The sequence below is a fragment of the Heptranchias perlo genome, chromosome 31 (assembly GCF_035084215.1).
Source record: "Heptranchias perlo isolate sHepPer1 chromosome 31, sHepPer1.hap1, whole genome shotgun sequence".
NCBI classification, from domain to species: Eukaryota; Metazoa; Chordata; class Chondrichthyes; order Hexanchiformes; family Hexanchidae; genus Heptranchias; species Heptranchias perlo.
In genome coordinates, this window is record NC_090355.1 from 23,030,558 (window position 1) to 23,051,129 (window position 20,572).

At 37.7% G+C, this 20,572-nt stretch overlaps 1 protein-coding gene across 2 annotated transcripts in view; it reads left to right on the forward strand.

Moving 5' to 3' along the window:
• Positions 1-20,572, forward strand: part of LOC137300575 (multivesicular body subunit 12B-like) — a 130,754-nt gene that overhangs the window by 82,863 nt on the left and 27,319 nt on the right. For both annotated transcript variants that reach the window (XM_067969739.1, XM_067969738.1), the window contains exons 8-9: positions 10,415-10,470; positions 14,181-14,240. In XM_067969739.1, the coding sequence (XP_067825840.1) occupies positions 10,415-10,470; positions 14,181-14,240 (116 nt within the window). The remainder of the gene's footprint in view (positions 1-10,414; positions 10,471-14,180; positions 14,241-20,572) is intronic.

Consider the following 20,572-nt stretch of genomic DNA (forward strand, 5'->3'; position numbering starts at 1 on the left):
TTTTTGATTGTTGTAAATGTTTCTGCATGTATTTTAGCCACCGTATGGCCTTGCTCTTTGCTACTAGAGTTGGGTCTATCTCTAATGATTGTCAATCAGCAATTTGGGTGAGCTTGTTGACATTTGGTCCAGAACCAAAGCATTTCTGCCTGAAGTTGCTCTTTTGTGGAATTAAGTTTCTAGCCATTTGGGTACATTTTTATTTTTGTATTTAAATTGCTCCCATGGGAACAAACTAATGGTTTATGTTCTTTTCCTAAGAACTTAGTTGTTATAAAATAAAATGCATTTTACATCAGAAGAACATAATTCATAGGTGCCTACATCGATTGATTTATCTGTTATAAAGTGCAACAAGTTTAAAAGCATCCACAAAAGGTTAAATAAACTACTTGGAAGGTACAGGTTTTTGAGATGCCTTTCCAGTGATGCAGGCACAATTTATTGCATAAAGCATCTGCTTTGGTGAAAGCTGTATCTCAAAATAATATTAGCTGGTGAAATGAAAACCACTTGTACAAGACAGTTGGGGTATTGCATACAGCTCTGGGCACCTCACTATAGCAAGACTAGAATGGTGAAAAGTATACAGCAAAGATTCACTAGCATGATACTAGAAATGAGCAGATACAGTTATGAAGAAAGTCTGAAAAATTGGTGCTATTTTCACTGGAACAGAGAAAGGTAATGGGCTAATATAATAGAGGTTTTCAAAATGAGAGGTTTTGAGAAGGTAAATAGTGAAAGATTGTGCCCCACTGATTGGTAAATTGGTGACAACGACTTGCATTTAAATAGTGCCTTTAATGTAGTAAAATGTCCCAAGGCACTTCACAGGAGCGTTATCAAACAAAATTTGACACCGAGCCACATAAGGAGGTGTTGGGACAGATGACCAAAAGCTTGGTCAAAGAGGTAGGTTTTAAGGAGCATCTTAAAGGAGGAGAGAGATAGAGAAGCGGAGATGTTGAGGGAGGGAATTCCAGAACTATGGGCGTAGGCAGCTGAAGGCATGGCCGCCAATGGTGGAGCGATTAAAATCGGGGAACTGCAAGAAGTCAGAATTGGAGGAGCGCAGAGATCCCGGAGGGCTGTGGGGCCTGGAGGAGGTTCCAGAGATAGGGGCAAGGCCATGGAGAGATTTGAAAACGAGGGTGAGAATTTTCAAGTTGAGGCTTTGCCAGCTGAGTGCTAATGTAGGTCAGCGAGCGCAGGAGTGATTGGTGAACAGGACTTGTTGTGAGTTAGGATACGGGCAGCAGAGTTTTGGATGAGCTCAAGTTTATGGAAGGTGCAAAGTGGGAGGCCGGCCAGAAGCACAATGGAATAGTTTCTTCTTTAACAAGGGGCATAGTCTCATGATTGTCATTAGGAGAGTGAAGGGGGAAGTTAGAACAAATTTGTTAGTGTTGTTAGGATATGAATTGTCTTATCACGTGGTTATTGAGGCAGCGATAATAAAATCATTTAAAAGGGGATTGGATAAGCATTTGAAAAGGATATAGGGAAAAGGCAGAGATTAGAGTAAATATCTCCTGTTTAAGAGCTAGCATTGATGCAGGATTGATGGACTGAGTGGCCTTTTCTGTGCTGTGATTTCAGTGAATGAACATAGGCTACTCAGACAACATAGACTATGGATATGAACCACAGTGACTTAAACTAAATAGAATGCGTAGCATTGAACTCTACATTGTCATTTAAGCAAGTTAATGTGAACTGCAGGCAAGACTTAATTGGATTGTACAATTTGGTTTTTATGTGATAGCCGCCATCAGTGAAGTAATAGCAACATGCTACCAAAAATATTCTTTTCTCATAATCTATAGCTTAACATGGTTGGTTGGGCTGCTCTCTGATATTAAATGGAAAATTGAATAGACAGTTATATGCAATTAGTGCATTATGGTACTGGACTGATATTCTTGCAAGACTTCTCAACAGAATGTAATTTTTTTTCTAATCGTTAAAGAGTCACTTAATTGCTCAAGATAACAAGGAGAAAACGTAAGATTGAATTTAGAAAGCCTAGATAAAATTATTTTTTGGGGGAAAGGAAGTTACCATTGTGACTACTTTAGGCTGAAAAATCAGGGTCCCATCAAAAACCATACTATTCTAATTTAGTATTATGTTTATTTTAAACATAATGTCGGACTTGGCGTCACAGGTAATTGGTCCTTGCAATTGGGATTGGAAATCCTGTTGCAGACCAATCTCTGTATTAAAGATCATAGATTCTGTTTTGCTGCAGAGTTTGCTTTAATCTGAATGCTCATACCATTGCATGTACACTACACTCCAGGGCAAATGCTTCTCCCAATATATTTCTGGGTTCATAAAGCACTGCATTTTAACAACCAAGGTTATGCTTTTTAATTTCCATCTGAAAATTTTGAACATAAATACTTTATAAATGTCGATTCAAATACGTGACTCAATGTATTCAGAAACTGGCAAGTTTGTCATCCAGCAACTGCATATTTCAGTTACCAAAAATAATTATCAAATTTTAAGGATGTGCATTTAGAGACACTTAAATAATTTTCAAAAAGGTGGTATTTAAGCAAGTCATGCCAAGATTTAATTTACGTAGACCTTTTTTAATACTCATTTTCTCATGGGGGCTGCACTTACCTTTTCAACTTTCAAATGCATGGCTGAAGTGTGGCATAATTATTTTTTCCTTTTGTGTTTCTTGAATTGATTACATGGTATTGTGCTGGTTAGTTGTGCATTATCATCCCTGTACAAAAGATACATGTCCACTGCACCATATTATTATCATAAGGAGCAGAAGAGTCATTAAACTAATCTGAAAATAGAAGCTTCCTATCATCAGTTCTCATACCACGGGTCACAAGCTTCAGCAACACCAAAATTTTTCCTGTCAGGATAGGGGGCAATTTTTATTCCCTCTCATTAGACAATTTGACTAATGACTAGCTTTGGCTGTGGAGCTATTCAGGGACCACGGTCTTCCGTAAGGCACTTGGAGCAGTGTGTAAAGACGGCCTCAGTTGGAATGGCACAGATGGCAAGCCCAAACGACAAAATAAACTACAATATGTCTTGGAGCTGCTGTCAGGCCAGAGCTTATTTGTCATGTCACAGCAATCTATTGGGTTAGGGAGTAGCAGCTCCCCTCCTGGGCCTTGAAAACTTCTACAGCATTGTGCTTCAGGTCCAACGGGTAGCAACGAGAAAAAAATAAACCGGTTCTTTGGTATGGTTTTAACTAATTAGCCCTTATAATTTCAAGGGGTTTAATTTTTATATGCAAAGTGGCAGGATGCAGTACATAAACTAATTTCAATCTGGGACTCCTGGAGCTATTAAATAAGCAGGCTTGTTGATGCTAAGTAAACTGCCTGTTAACATACTTTTGTGTTTAGAAAGCTCCAATCAATAGCTTTCTAGATTATTGAAGTAATGCCTCTTTTTTTAAAAAAAGGTTTAATTAGATTTCTGCTGATTGTAATAGGATTAGTATTAGAAGCACTTTGCAGTAACCAAAGTGCAATGATATTAATATCCAAGGTTGTACTCAGCAGGAATATTGTATGATTTGTGAAATAACATTCACCACCCACAAGTTTGAATTTGGATTTTATTTAAAAAAAATATTTGTGGGGGCAAACATTCCTTCATTTTGTCTTGATTTGCAGTTCAGTTGTTGGAAGCCAGAGTATCTGTTGCACTGGATGGCCTGTGGTAAACATTTCTGTTTCAATCTTTGAGCTTGTAACTTTCATACAGATTATTAGACACCTGTACACTGGGCTGTAATAAGTTTCTACCTTTTTTATTATACATTATAAATATTAAAAATATTAATAGGTGGTTTATGTGCTGAATATCAATTTGGCATGTAACATTGCATAATGTATTCCCCCCATTTAGAACCTATTCCATCTTACAATATTATACTACAGTTGACTTTCAAAATTAACATTTGTATAATGTAGTGGTGATGTAGTAAGCCATTATATCACTGAACTCTGTTGGAGAAAAGACCCTTTTACTTGATAAGCCAATCAAGTATATGTTCATTAAAGATAATGTAAAGAATGAGCCTGATTAGTGAGAACGCTGGGTTCAAATTTTATGTAGGAAATTGTGCAGTAAGTGGTTACTTAGAACTTTGACCCTGGAATTACGCAGTAGGAAGCCAGCACACAAGTGTTTAATGCATTTGTCTGAAATAATCCTCTCTGCTATTTTAACAGAGGCATTAACCCATTTATGTTAAACTGATTACACCTCCATTAAAATAGTGCAGAGGGGAATTTCAAACTAACAGATTAAGCATTCATACATTAGTATCCCAAAATCTAATTTTAGGACTGATGTCCTTGCGCTATCTTTAAAGCATGGTACACCAGTGTCTTAATATTTTGGGAGAAGAACAAAGTCAAATTTAAAGAACTTCAAAACACAGGATTGTTTTTTTTCAACAGTACTGGTGTTAAATTAGCTGTTTTAATTTTTTTAATGAAATGCTGTAAATACAGAGATCTACAGGCAAGAAAATCAATGAAAGTGTAACTTTGTACAAGAATTTTGCTCAAAGCTCAAAAAGCTAATAGGTCCTAACTTTTGGATGACAACTCTGTGTTTTGCACATCATTGCACAAGAGACTGAGTGCAGGAATTTGTGATGCATTACACTTGGATTCCTTCAGTAGGCGTGTAGAATTTCTCCATGTACAACAATAGAAGTGTTCAGTGCTGTGTGGAATTGTAACCCTCTGAGTACTGAAGGAGCAATTCATCTACACCTAGTAGCTAAACATGACAATGTTAGCATTTTTCATTTTACTGACATTACCATTAATAAAGCAATGATCCAAAAGTAGCTTTGCTGAGTCTGTTCTTCGCTTCCATCATTCATGACTATAATTTTGCACTGCATCATTTTTAAATTAAATGAAGGAAAACACTTTGCTTTTCATTGTTTACAATGTTCAGTAATCAAGTTTAAAGAAGTGCATCAGAGCTTTACAGCATTTGAAATTAAGACTGGCTTCAAAAACATTAATAGCTCTGTAAGGCAGGTTTCCATTTTTCTATTGAATAGTTGTACAAACAATTTTGTCTAAATTTAACAAAGGCAAAAGAAAACTAACATTTAAAGCACTAGTTATATTAATAACTATATTGAATTCCTGTTTAGCACAGTTAAGGAAACTAATTTCTGATAATTTTGAAGTTTAAAAATTGATTTTTTTAAAAGTACTTTAAAATTGAAGTTTTCACTTTTAATGTCAGTAAGTTCACTTGGCTTAAATTGTTTTTTTTTATTCGTTCATGGGATGTGGGCATCGCTGGCGAGGCTGGCATTTATTGCCCATCCCTAATTGCCCTTGAGAAGGTGGTGGTGAGCCGCCTTCTTGAACCACTGCAGTCCGTGTGGTGAAGGTTCTCCCACAGTGCTGTTGGGAAGGGAGTTCGAGGATTTTGACCCAACGACAATGAAGGAACGGCGATATATTTCCAAGTCGGGATGGTGTGTGACTTGGAGGGGAACGTGCAGGTGGTGTTGTTCCCATGTACCTGCTGCTCTTGTCCTTCTCTGTGGTAGAGGTTGCGGTTTGGGAGGTGCTGTCGAAGAAGCCTTGGTGAGTTGCTGCAGTGCATCCTGTGGATGGTACACACTGCAGCCACAGTGCGCCGGTGGTGAAGGGAGTGAATGTTCAGGGTGGTGGATGGGGTGCCAATCAAGCGGGCTGCTTTGTCCTGGATGGTGTCGAGCTTCTTGCGTGTTGTTGGAGCTGCATGAATGTTACATAAAATTAAATAGAATTTACAGCACAGAAACAGGCCATTTGGCCCAACTGGCCTATGCTGGCGTTTATGCTCCACACAAGCCTCCTCCCACCTTCATCCAACCCTATCAGCATACCCTTCTATTCCTTTCTCCCTCATGTACTTATCTAGCTTCCCCTTAAATGCATCTCTGCTATTCACCTCAACTGCTCCATGTGGTAGCAAGTTCCACATTTTCATCACACTCTGGATAAAGAAGTTTCTCCTGAATTCTTAATTGGATTTCTTATATTTGTGGCCCCTAGTTTTTGACTCCACCACAAGTGGAAACATCTTTTGTGTTCCACTATAATTATACTGTATAAAGCAGAAAAGTAGAGAAGGTATGCACATAAGACTTGTTTGAGCTGTGAATGCCTTCATGATCACCAATGTGACCTTAATATCCGATTCCATGAGTGTGCCACTAAATGGAAACTTTGTGCTTCTAATGTTGTGCAAGTACTTCGCATATTTTTTAAAAAACCTGTTGTAAAAAAATTACAATAGAGAAAGCTATTGACAGGAGCTAATTGAAGTCCAGTACCTCAACGTTTCCAGATTTAATGTGTGTTGGCCTCATCACTTTTCATCTTCCAGAACAGACATTCTTTCTCTCCTCCCTTCTCCACCTCCAAACTACAATGTAAAGGTTACCAGTTCAAGTAATGTCAACTGATTGCTGTTACTTTTTAGAGGGATCATCACAGAGTTTATGCGAGGCTGTATTTGATGAGTAATATTTACACAGTACCTGAGCAGTTGCCTTGAAGTCCTGATATTTTCTGTTATGTAAATTTGTTTATCTTCTCTAATTTATTGCAGTTAGAGTAGGATGAGTAATAGGGATTTTCCTCTAGTTCACTGATTTCTTTATAGATCGGAACATTAGGCCATTCAGCCCCTCAAGCCTGTTTCGCCATTCAATCAGATCATGGCTGATCGAAACCTTTACCTGCCTTTTCTCCATGTCCCATGATACCCTTACCTAACAACAACCTATCGATCTCAGTTTTGAAAATTTCAGTTGACCCAGCATCCACAGCCTTTTGGGGGAAGAGAGTTCCACATTTCCACTACCTTTGTGTGGAAAAAATGCTTCCTGATTTGACTCATGAATGGCCTACCTCTATTTTTAAGATTGAGCCGCTTTGTTCTGGATTCCCGCACCAGAGGAAACAGTTTCTCTGTATCTACCCTATCAAATCCTTTTGTCATTTTAACCACCTCGATTAGATCATCCCTCAACCTTCTAAACTCAATGGAAAACAAGCCAAGTTTATGCAGCCGGTCCTTGTAATTTAACCCTTTCAGCCCTGGTATCATTCTGGTGAATCTGTGCTATACCACCTTACAAGGGATTCTGAAACTGGAAAGGTTATCTAAATATATTTCCAGTCATATTAAATAGAGCCATATAATTGATTACAGTACTCAGAAATATATGACAGCAGCAGGTGTGAGCCATGTTCATGCATTCTCCCAAACTCCACCCAATGCCCCAGTGGGAAAACGCCTGGCTTCCACTCAGCACCCTGCAGATGAACTTGCCATGTGGAGAATCTTGCTCAAGTACCAGCCTTCTACCACTCCCCTATGATGCTTTGCACTAAAAGCTGTGCTGCTAGCTCACAGTAAGGGCAGCCATCTGAATGGAAGATTCTTAAGATAAAAATACTGTGTTTATCTTTTTCTTGCACCTCCTGAGCTGGTTGGAAATAAATTGTTTTCGTCCGCACAAAAAGATCAGTGCCTTTTGGAAATCTGACATATTCAAGTTAAAAAGACTAATAAAGGTTTTCTATCATACTTGAATATTGTACATCATTTGTGAAAAGTTCAAATTGCTGAATTTGTTGATCACAAAGCAATGAACTATCCCTAAATGTATGTATTTTATCAACAAAGGCAGTGTTAAAATTTGACAGCCTTGACATGCTGATTTCTATGTACACTCATTTCAGTGTGAGGTTACAGGATTAATAATACAGTTTCATGCTACTTGCCATTTTTAACCATGATCATTATGATAAAGGGCATATACTTAATTGCAGCCCTGTTTAATTACAGCTGTGTTGAAGCTCGTTTGTTTGGTAGGATGCTAATTAAAGTGGTGAGCCTGTGGCACGTCCTTATTTTCATCCTTTGTGCTAGGTGAATGAACTAGCGGTAATGCACCATGTATTAATGCTTTACTAAAACAATTACAAGTGCAAGCAGGATTCTGCTGGATAAGTCCCAAAAGTGAAAAACTTTTAGTTTATCACTGCACTCTTCTGCCCTGTTTATAGGTTCACCAAGTGTTGCTTTCCACATTTTTAGCTCAACATTAAGTTCAGTATTTAATGCCATTGTTTTATATGGGTAAGGTGGATCTTAAGGTTAGCATATTGTATAGAAAATAAATTCAGATAACTATTGTTATTGATAACTTTCCCTTAATTTTTGCGTAAACTCTTATTGCGTAACCATCCATTGCCTGTTACTTCCATTTCAGTAAAATTGGTTAAATCAGAATATTACCTAGCAATGCATTTTATTGACATTTTTATACTAAATTCAAGTACCATTTGGTACTAATGTCACTTTAATCAACTATACATTGTGGTCTACTAAGCAAAATATTCTAAACTCACTTTGTTCCCTGTTTGAATTTTTTGTGGACTACATAAAGGTCATCGGCTATAAACCTGCTCTGAACCTTGGAATGTTCCCAAATCACCAGTTTCAAATTCTGCCGTGTTTGGTGGTTTGCACTTGTTTTATAGGGGTAGAGAAAAAATATGTCCCATGAGGTATTGAACAGAATTAGCAAGTTTAAATGACAACTAATTTGAATTAAATAGAACTTTTCAGGAACATAAATCTATACTTGGAGATGGAGTGTTTGTATCCTTTCAACATACAGATTTCCTCTCTGCAAATAATATTTTATGTAAGCACGTATCATAAAGTTGGTTAGTCTTTGCCTTTTTGCCTACCCTGGCTAAATCAAGCAATCCATAAGTAACGTGTGCACTTGGCACTATTAATTTGTTTTGAGTTGTGTGAGGTGAGTAACTTACGGACAACATCAAGAGTTTCAGAACAATGGTTATTTTCTATTGCATAATTTTTTGCATGTTTTTAACTGAAAGATTGAAACGTTTTCCATTTTGGACAAACAGTTGCTATTTTTAATGTTAAAATTGGTAGATTGTAGGAATAACACTGCAACAGTGTATAATTGTGCTGTAAAGATAGTAAAATGTGGCATCTAAGCAAGATATTTAACAGGAACATATAAACAGCTCAAATTATTGAGTTGAGTGCATACAAAAGTATAGATGGGGGAACAAAAAGGGTTTGAAATTTTAAGTATCTCTTTACTCGATTGTCAATAGCTCTATTAAGTGTTTATTTCAAGTTGGCTCACCAGCTACATTGAACGTGCACATTTGCACAGGGTGTCCTGTCTGTAGCTAGAAGCCTAATATGAGAATTGAGATGTTTTAGATAGCTACAGATATCCAGCCTTATTGTTGAATTTAAAATTCTGGGACCTTGTCATTCATGCCATTTTTTTAAAAAAAATTGGAGAAACTCATAAATCATCAATGCCAGCTTTCATGCTAACCATCTAAAAGTTTGGCCATTTCCCAATAACTCTTATTAAATTCATGGCTAATGAGTGCTTGAGGGACAAGCTTCATATGCAGGTGGTCTCCTAATACAGTGTTCTACAATAACATCATTAATTTTTTGATAGGACTTGCATTACTTGGGCACTATGATTGTTGTCTGCCTATCAAGGTCATTGGACTTTGAAGTTTTTTTTAAATAGGCTTGCTTGTCATTTAACCTTTTTAATTTGCAGTTATTAAGTGTTTTGACACTATCATGTTTTGTTTGGTTTTATGACTTTCCTAGGGGAAAAAATGATGAAAGCATAAATAGCAATCATTGAAAAATTGAGATTTTTTTTTAAAAACCTAAGCTATACAGAATTTCTAATTTTGACCAACAATCAGAGTTCCTTTCTGCTTTTGTGACTGACAAATTTACAAATCTCCTGAAATCTGGTGTCTTTGCACCATTGTAAAAGTTACACCAGCAGCTTTCACACTTAAACAAAATGAGGATGGTGTTACTACATAAGCTGCATCTCCAGATTTAATTGTTTCTCTATAATAAGTCTGCATCTGAGAATAATTAATTGAATAGAACAAACTTTTTTGTTAATTTTACATATTTTCTAATGTATCAAGCCAACATGTATAGACCTTCCTGGCACTTTTTTGAATTCTTAAATCTGGTCTTGTGAATAAAGATTTGAATTAATAAAAAGGTAATTGCTTGTTATAAATGAAACTTTCCCCTTTTGGGTGTGACAGAAGCTGCCATAGGTTATATTTTTTGATGAATTATCTGATAGCTCACTAAATTTTAAGTAGGGATGTTATTGTATGAAATGAGTTCATTTATGGCATACTACACGAGAGAGGGCTCCTGCCTTTATAAGAATATTTGTTTGTTCTGTTGCATAGATCTGCATGCTGTAAATCTCTAATACAGGACCTTAATCAAGCATCATTAAGAATTAACTACCTTTTTATGTCTTTTTCAGCAATGGACGGTGTGCCTTTCACGATTTCAGAGAAATTCTCCAGTGCAATTGAAGCTGTAAGTATCTATCACTACGACTAAAGCGCTCTTCATCTTTCAAAGCTATGTGACAAATTACAAATAAAGTTTTAATTTTCTCCATTCATTAGAGGTCCATTACAAATATATGCTGTAATATATAAGAATGTCAAAGTACGTTAAAGATAAACAAGAAGGTATGACTGTTCAATTTTTAGAGAAAAGTTGCTTTTTATGCAGTGGATAAACCATATTTGAGCTATTTTGCACTTGGAGCAATAAATTGGCATCCATTGGCTTCATTTATACAGTGAATCAATAGCAAAGGCCACAAAGCAAAATGCCCTCTAATTTTTTACTGACATTACCGGTGTTTGACCACTTTAAAATGCCCCAAGCATTTTTCAGATATGTTTATGTCTTTGAGTAGCTTAGCTTGGCTGAGTGAATTCACTTTGCCATGTGCACGCTTTGGCTGCTGTCCAGTGCCTTTTTCCGTACTGTTTACCAAATCTAGTTGGGAGTGTTCCGAGGGTGTGCTAAATCTTAATTAAACAGCAGCTGCACCTCTGCTGGGTTCCAGAGTAACAAATATTGCTTAAAAGAAATTTAGCAAAATCAACACTAAGTGAGAAGGGCTGTTAACAGTAGGGAAGATTTAGACAACAAAATGAGTTGTTAAGGTGGTTGGTAACATAAGGCACAGAGTTGGGGGAACATTTCAGCTTAAATTATGGGTCAGTTTTAATTAATGTAGGATCTATAAGAGATGGCAAACATTTGAGATTTTAGAGATGTATGCACTACATTTCTGGTATTAGTTTATTAGACATAATTCTAAGAAAAGTTGTCTGGAAAGTATTAAATGTTACTGTATTTTTTAACTAAATATTGTCCAACCTCAAATATTTTGCTGTCATAAAGTTGTGACGAATAGTGCCTAAATGTAAACCTGTCCTACTGATGTACCGACGAAAATGAATGGATTGAAAATCGTTGGCAACATGTGCAAATCTTTGTACAGGGAGCACTTAAAACAAAAATTTCTATTAGCGTGTTTAGTGGTTTTGAAATATTCAGAATGCAAATATTTTAGACTGCAAAGTTGCTTGTTTATAGTATCTACTAATGAAGTGGTTTCCATTGAGCAATAAATTATCTTACTATGTAAAGGGCTCATCTTTATTTTTTTTAAAAAAAGGTAATGAGATGGTCTGGTGCCAAACCAGAAAAGCCCGGGTGATTGCTGTGGTTTCTCAATGTGGGTAGAGTTTAGGCACAGAGTGTGCGTGCATTTTCCAGCACATACAATCTGCATCCTTAAGGTGCATTTCTTCACATTTCAACTTTTTTTTAATATACTTGTAGCATATCAAGAAAATCCACTGTTGATTTTTTTTGCATAATTTTAATCAAAGATGGTAAAAGAATATAAATTACAACCGTTCTTCTTGGAGTTTGTTTTCATCACTGTACCCACGATTTTATATTGAGTACACAGATAAGAGAATTGCAAAATGAAAAAAATAGCATTTGGAATGACGTGGTTAAAGAGCGAGGAGGGTGCCATGGAGCTTTGATGTACCACAGAGTGCACTGATAGAATACATCACTCACTCTCCACACAGAAAGCTCCTCATTTCAACCATCCCACCATTGATGAGGGGAAATCTGAGAACCTGTCACTCCAGAATATACTTGTTTACCACCTGAAAGGTGGCTAGGGAGCCATCTCCAGCCTGTTTTCTTAACTAGGGAGGATGTGTCGTTGAGGGAGGCTTAGGAAAAGGAAAAATGGGGAAATAATAAAGCAAATTACAAAAATACTCTCTGCACGCCTTGCATGGGAAATTTGTTAATAGACAATTTTGTCTGCTATCCACACTAGAATGGAAGAAATCTCACAAAATCTTCTTATTGGTTTGAATATATTTGCTATATAATCAGTAGACTATAAACTAAATGAAAACATCCTCATAGTATTTGAGATGTTTTCCTTCACGTTGAACACTCCAGTTAGCAATAGTAGCTATAGTCCTTTGCTTATACCAACTCAACTAGAACTTCGCACAACTGACTGGAAAGTGAAAACTTTTTTATTGAAACTACTTTGTGCATATTAATAATGCCTGTGATATTGTTAATTGCTGAAATTCCATCTCTGGGTTCAGATGACATAAATTGCTTAACCTTTGCTGGGGGTGGGGGGGGGGGGGGTGAGGTGATTGTATTTACCAGAAATTATTTCATGCTGAATGTATGCATAACTTGAGCAGTATAACTGTCAATCGGAACTGAAAATATCACAGTAACTCAATGTATTACACTGCAGCTTCAGCAGGCTACTTGTCAACTCAAGCATAGGCACAATGAATGTAATTGCTTTGCACCACCATAATTAAAGCTTCCAAACTGTGCTTAGGAATCTATTGAAGTACATGTCTGAAAGTACATATGGCCCATTCCATGGGACTGCCCTCACGTCGTTTTGCAAAGATCCATTCTTGGCCCTTTTCTTTCTCATCTACATGCTACTCAGTGACAGCATGCCTAGGGACAAGGTCAGCTTCTATATTTTTGCTGATAATGCCTCTCTCCACTATTTCCCTTAATGCCACAATCGTTTGGGTGCCTGTTTGACATAAAGTAATGGATGAGTCTGAATTTCCTCTAATTAAATGTCGCAAAGACCAAAGCCATTGTTTTCAGTTTCCTTGTTGCTGACTCCACCCCCTCTCTAGTTGCTCACTCGTGCTGAACCAGACTGTGTGCAATCTTGGCATCCTGTTCAACCCCATATCCTAGTCATCGTCGAGACCATTTACTTTGCAACATTGCCCGCCCCTGTCCCTGCTTCACCCTGCTGCTGCCAAAACCCTTATCCACACTTTTGTCATCCACAGGCTCAATTTCCTTTGACACCTTGCTCACCAACCTCCCAATTTCCAACTCATCTAAATTTCTGTTGCCCACAGCCTGCCTTGCACTTGGCTCTACTCGCCCTTCATCCCTGTCTTTACTGACCTCCTAGCTCCCTATGCACTGAATTTAAAATATTAGCCCTCATCCAGAAATCCCTCCAAACCCTCACCCACAAAATATCTCTGCAATCTTCTCCAACCTCACATCTTCTCCCATGCTCTCCAGTCCTCTAATTCTGGCCATCTATGCACTTCCTCCATTTGTGACAGAGCCTTCAGTTCTTTCAGCCTTACTTTCTTGAACACTCTCGCTAAATTGCTTCTCTAGCTCTCCCGCCTTTGTTTTCTCAAAACCCAACCCTTCATCCTAGCCTCTGAGCGATTCTCCTAACTCCCGCAATGGCTTGATCCCTTTTTTCCTCTGTGAACCATTTGGGGTATTTTTCTACAACTTCGGTGCTAAATAAATGCAAATCTAGATAGTATTCGGCATAACATAGCATTAAAGTTGAAGAAGTATCTTTCTTGTTTAATTTATTTGTACAGTAAAATTTCAGATTAGCATTTAAGGTTGAGCAAAATAAATAAGATATTTTTGAAAACAAAAGTACTGTATAAAAGGCTTATTGTCGTGAAAGAATCTGAAAAAGATAAGCATCCATGCATAAAATGATTAGCTGTAATCATAGGTTTTAGTCTGTCAAATAACCCTTGTTTAATAATGGTGGTTTATCAGAATTAATGTTAGCTATAATTTTGTACTCTTGGGTTTTGTCTTGGATTTGTTTTTATTAAAACCTCAATTTTGATTTTTGAATTTGATTTCAGGTGCAACCGGTTGATTTAATGGGCATTACAATCAAATCGTTGACTGAAATAGAAAGAGAAGTAAGTATCTATTTGTAAATCATCTGAAAGGAAAAATATTACTATGTAGTGTCCTTCAAGACAAACTAAAGCATAAGACCATGATATGATTCAACCTTCAGGTGCATGTGTTGCCGTCATTTTTTTTTGTTGTAAAACAAATAATTAAAAGGTACATGCACATGAGACCATATTATTTCTAATTTATGTTTAGATAGATGTTGGAAATGGTTTTCAATAGAAAGATTACGTAGATATATATTTAACATGATTTGTTTCTCATTTTTTTAAATCTCCACATATAATGGAATATGCTATCAACCAGTATGGAGTAAACCACTGGTGTTCACCCAATCTGATGTATGTAGGCTTTCTTCCAAATCGCCTCTTTTTGTTTTCCAATTGTCAGTCACACTCTTGACTGTGCTCCAGTCACACATTTCCTTATTTGGTATTTTATGTCCTTTGATCAGGTTTATCTTGTGGAGTAGTATCTTTTCCAGAACATCTGTAATGTAAAAATCATTAATGCTGTATTTTAGTTGATGAGCACTTTCTTTTTGGATTCCCATTATCGGTTTGCAGAGCCTTACCTTGGGCATATCTGCTGTGGTTGAATTATGTTCATCTCCATTCAATACCAGTATTGAGTTTCAAGATCTGTGGTGAGTGTCATAAGTCTTTCACAGTGATTGATGTGCACAACACTTGTTGGTGTTATTTACTGATGTTACACAGTTTCTAGAACGGTGAAGCCTGCTACAGACTCAGCAAAAAGGTTGATCATAATTTCTTCTTCACTGGAAAAAAGTCTTATTGACACATGTCAAACTTAATTTTTTCCAAACACAAACTGACCATGAGCTCTAGATGTTCTAAAAAGCATATCTTTAACTCCAGGTCAGGAGAAGAATTGGGCTTTAAGTAGAGATCCAGGATACACTGGCCAAGCAGTGTTATGCCTTGCGGCAAAGGTGTTCAGGCCACTGGGACGCATGCAACCTCTTTGAGCTCCAGCACAGATCTGCTCTACAGATACTTTGATGCACTTGACAACAAAATTGAAAACCTGATCCAAGTATTCAGAAGTATTGACATTCTTATCTGATGCACAGGTCAGGTCATCCTATACCATAGCTGCACTGTTATGAATCTAGAGCAGATTGCTGTTCATCAAGCACACCATGCTTTATTTCAAAGCAGTTATTAATGCAGAGGCATTCATCCTCAAACATCAAATGCCCATAACATTTTTAAACCAACAGGATATAATGTTACACCATTTGGAATAAACAGCTGCTGAAATTTTCTTACAGGAGCAAAGACATTTGCATCCTATCGATCTCCAGGGACATGAGCTTCCTGTTCTTTATTTGGAGTGGCTTATTGGTAGCATTCTTGCTTCAAACTCAGAAAATTGTGGGTTCAAGCCCCACTCCAGAGACTTGAGCACACAATCTAAGATGACACTTCATTGAAGTACTGAGGGATTTCTGCACTGTCGGAGGTGCTGTCTTTCAGATGAGACATTAAACCAAAGTCGCATCTACCCTCTCAGGTGGACATAAAACATCCCATGGCACGATTCAGAGACGAGCAGGGGAGTTCTCCCAGTGCTGTGGCCAACATCTATCCCTCGACCAACGCCACTAAGCAAATTATCTGGTCATATATCTCATTACTGTTTGTGGGACCTTGCTGTGTGGAAATTGGCTGCCACGTTTCCCTACAATTCAAAAGTACTTAATTGATTGTGAAGTGCTTTGAGGCATCCCAAAGTCATGAAACGTCCTATATAAATGCAATTTATTTCTTTATTAACGAAGAAAATGAGGTTTCTGGAGGTTCTAACTCTGAACAATGATTAATGCTCTTGGATCTCCACAGACAAACTATTACAGGGTCATTTTTGGTGCAGGAAACAGATTTTTAAATTGATAGCCTTGCCCCTGAAGAGACCAATCTAACCAAGCAGGGTTCTAATCCTTTCATAGAGTCATAGAGTTACACAGCACGGATAGAGGCCCTTCGGCCCATCGTGTCCGCGCCGGCCATCAGCCCTGTCTACTCTAATCCCATATTCCAGCATTTGGTCCGTAGCCTTGTATGCTATGGCATTTCAAGTGCTCATCCTTCAGTGAAAGGCAGCAGGTCACTGAATATCTATGGAAAATGCTGGAGAAGCTCAGCAAGTCAGGCAGCATCTGTGGAGAAAGAAACTGAGTTAACCTTTCAGGTCAAAGACCTTTCGTCAGAACTCTAACATCTTCCAGTTCTGACGAAAAGTCTTTGACCTGAAATGTTAACTCTTTCTTTCTCCACAGATGCTACCTGAATGGCTGAGCTTCTCCAGCATTTTCTGTTTTTTTTAATTTCAGATTTCCAGCATTTGCAGTATTTCGCTTTTGACTGAATATGTACTGTTGTTTGCAGAGATAACCAGCATGTAGTGTGTCTTTGGGGAGTCGGGTTAACCTCGGGCTGGCCCAAGATATCTGCCTCGATTGCAGTGCATTGAGGCACTCCAGGATGCAAGTTGCATCTCCCTGTTGAGAAGCAGCTGAAGAGAGAAAGAGAACTAAATTGGTGTGCCTCAATAAGATTACTGTAATAACATTTTCTGATGGGTAATGTTTTACCATATCCTTTTCAAACCAAGATTGGGCAGGGGTGGAGTATTTAGAACAGAAAGTATTCAATTTTGACTTTCATTCTGCATTGAATGACATGAACAGCACCCACCTGCCACCTTCAGTATTGAAATTCCACATGGAAAACCCAGGTTTCCACATCTGCCATTCAAGCATGTATATCATTAGTGGGTGAGTTGAGGTCTTGGCTGGACCAACATCTGCAATATCTCACAACAGCAAAATACTCTCTCTCTTTGTAAAAGGAAGCAAATATTGATTGGTGGGGGGGGGGGTTGAGGAAAGAATTATATATTTTATATATTTCAGTCTGTTATGGAATGGTGTTGATGCCAGTTGTGAAGAAGCAGATGACTGACATTGCCTCACTTTTCCAAGTTGAAGAGGACAATACAGCGGGCTTGCAGTAAAATAGGAATGTTGGTGTTGATTATGGACAAGGATGAGGAAATGAATGATTAACAACTTAACAAAATGACTCTACAGTCATGCTTATAATAGACAATTTTTTTCACCAAATTCATGTATGTTTCATTGAGTTGGATTCTAAGGTGACTGAGAAGCAAAGAAATAAAGCAAGAAGGCATTACACCTTAGAGAGATGATTTCAGGTTGGGAAATGCCAGTTTCTTTAAGTAAAACTGAATGATGAAGTACATTGAGTGTAGTTAGTAAAATGTCCACTATCGAACCTTTTTAAAAAAAAACACAAACAATGTTGCAACGAACTGAAAGAAACACCAACTCCCCTGGTGTGTAATGCCATTATGTCTTAATTATGAATGTCATTCATGATTGACGGATAGTTCTGTAAACAATTCAGCCTTATATCATAGTCACATTTATTAAATTGACTAAAATCTACATCCTACTGTATCTTAAAATATACAGAATGTTACTGCAACATCTGCAGAATCACAGTGAGGTTCCTTTACCTGAAAACAATTCTGAGGAATTGCATCTTGAACAGAAGTGCACTGTCCACTTCCAGGTGTTGCTGATTTAGGTCACTCTTAGCTCAGTGAGGGCACTCATACCTCAGACTCGGATGTTGTGGATTGAAGCCCATTCAAGAGACATATAATCTAGGATAATACTCCAGTGTAATTCTGAGGGAGTGCTGCACTGTTGGGAGGTGTCATCTTTCAGTTGAGAAGTTAAATTGAGGTCCCATCTGCGCTCTCAGATGGACTTAAAAGATCCTGTGGCACAATTTGAAGATGATCAGACGAGTTGTCCTGGTATCCTGACTAACATCTACCCCTCAACCAACACCACTGAACAGATTATCTGGTCATTTATCTCATTACTATTTGTGACTTTGCTGTGAAGTGCTTTGGAACATCCTGAGGTTATGAAAGGCACTATTTCAATGCAAGTTCTTTTTTTGCATCGCTATATTAGCATTTCAGTCTGAATTTTGCGTCAGGAAAAGTGTAGGGCCTTTCTGAAATTGAACTGAAATGGCATGGAGGCTGTTATATAAACTTAGGAATTGTTTACTTGGATATTTTACAACTGCCTATCTGTATGTGTCTCATACAGTACAAAAAACAAACTTCTTTGGAAGTTGAGTTCCTTAGTGGCTTGGGATTTTAGCTTCTGAGATCTAACTTTGATTGTAAGTTGTTTAATGATCTCCCCTCGTACATTTTCTGTGATGAGAGGGCAGAAAAAACAAATTTGTCTTGCCCCAGGCAGGATGCTGCTGTTCACATTCCTGGTTTTCAATGGGAATACACTCTATTCATCATATATTTCTGTGATAGAACAGGGAAAGAATATTTCCTACAGAATATTCTGGAAGCCTTTGGTGGATTGTGGAAATACTTTGTTGCATTTGGTTTTTATTATGTCTTTGATTTACCTTTGATCATGAAACTACCTGTCAGTCAGTCTGTTAACATAGATCAGAAGAAAATAAATGTAGGAATAGATGGATGGGTTTCTCTAACAGTTTACTGATCTGTCATCGTTTAAAACAGTTGACCCTTTTCTTAATGTTATCTCTGATATAGCGCAATTATTTTTATGGCTCCTGGTTGAGAGCTTCGAGCAGAACATTTGATAACCTCCGTCTTATGATTTTAGGATTATTTATTTTAAACTCTGGGGCTCTTGATATAACGGAGAGGGATTGGTTACCAGAGATCCTCCAAGAATTGACTCCCCTTGAAGTAGAGTTTGCATAAATTGGCTTCAGAAGCTCCTCCTGTGAATGTCCACATTCGCCTGATTTAACTCGCCTCCTAAAAAGGTTTTGGTTGGTCTCCTGTGTATTTGTGTTGGGAGTTTAAGACACTTGGAAATTTTTTGCTTCCCCAGCCTTCGGAAGAAAATGCAAAAGTCATTCGTAAACATAGCCTGGTTTCAAAGACAGTACTACTACAATTCTTAATGTTTGGTGAAGTGAATCACATTACAAAACAAGGTGATGTACTTTGTTGACTGGAAAATGGGCAATCATACATCACCAAGAGGCTCAACGGGTCAGAGTAACACAATACTTTTTTTTAAATAGAACTCCTGACATCCCAGAATATTATATTCGTTGTGGTTCACAAGTTTATATTTTTTTCTTCTTTAACAATCGATGTTATATTTTAAAACTAAACTTGGTGTTTTTCATGACTGTAGGGTAGATATAAACTGCTGGTTTTGGTATCTTCTGTAACCATAATTACTGCTAGAAAGAGAGAGTAAATTAGTAGAATCCTGAACTCTTACTTCTAGAGGTATCTTCCTGTGAATTGATCTTAGCAAGTGGTGGTGATTAATGATCCATAAAATGTACTTGATCATATCTTTAGACATTCTACTTTTTCACTGCCTCTAGATTCTTTTCCAAACTTGGTTGAGGATATTTTGTTCCCATTGGAGACATTACGATGAGACCGAGAGCATCACGCACTCTGCTGCACTCAGTCTGAAAGTGTGGCAGTGCAGAGAAGAGCCATAAGACTGATCCTTAGTGTTAGAGGCCTGAATTAAGAGGAAAGAATAGAAAACCTGAACTTTTCAGCCTTGAAAGGAGGTGTCTGAGAGATGATCTTATACTTCAAATTAAATTGTGAGAGTATGCTAAGAGAATACAAACTAGTAAAAGGCAAATTTAGGATTGATCGTCACACAAAGAGTGATCAAAGCACGGAATGGACTCCAGGATATAACAGTGGAGGCAAAAACTATCGAATCATTTGAGAAGCAACTGGATACTGCATTGAGGAAACCTTAGGGTGATTTTGGATGGATGAACTATGATGGGCTGAATATCCTTCCTCATTCATCCAAACATACGAAAACAATGGACAGGATAAGACCAACTGGTCCATCCAGCCTTTCCCATATTGCATCACAATACAGACACTCCCTACCCACCAGGAGGCCTGTAATCTCCTGGGAGAGGTGAAAAAAACAGCTTAAAAACCCAGATCAATTATGGAAAAAAAATCTGGAAAATTCCTTACTGACCCCACTAGGCGATCAAAATTAGTCTAGGAGATCACATTGGCCCTGATTTATACTATAGAGTACCTACCTCTTGTACGAGGTGATCTCCGCTCCAGCCAGAAACTGGTCCAGCGCTCTCTTGAAGGAATTCAGCGAATAATTGTTCACCATACAAGCCGGTAACCTGTTCCACTTGTCCACTATTCTCTGGGAAAAGATGAACCGCCTATCATCCAGCCTAGTTCTGTCCTT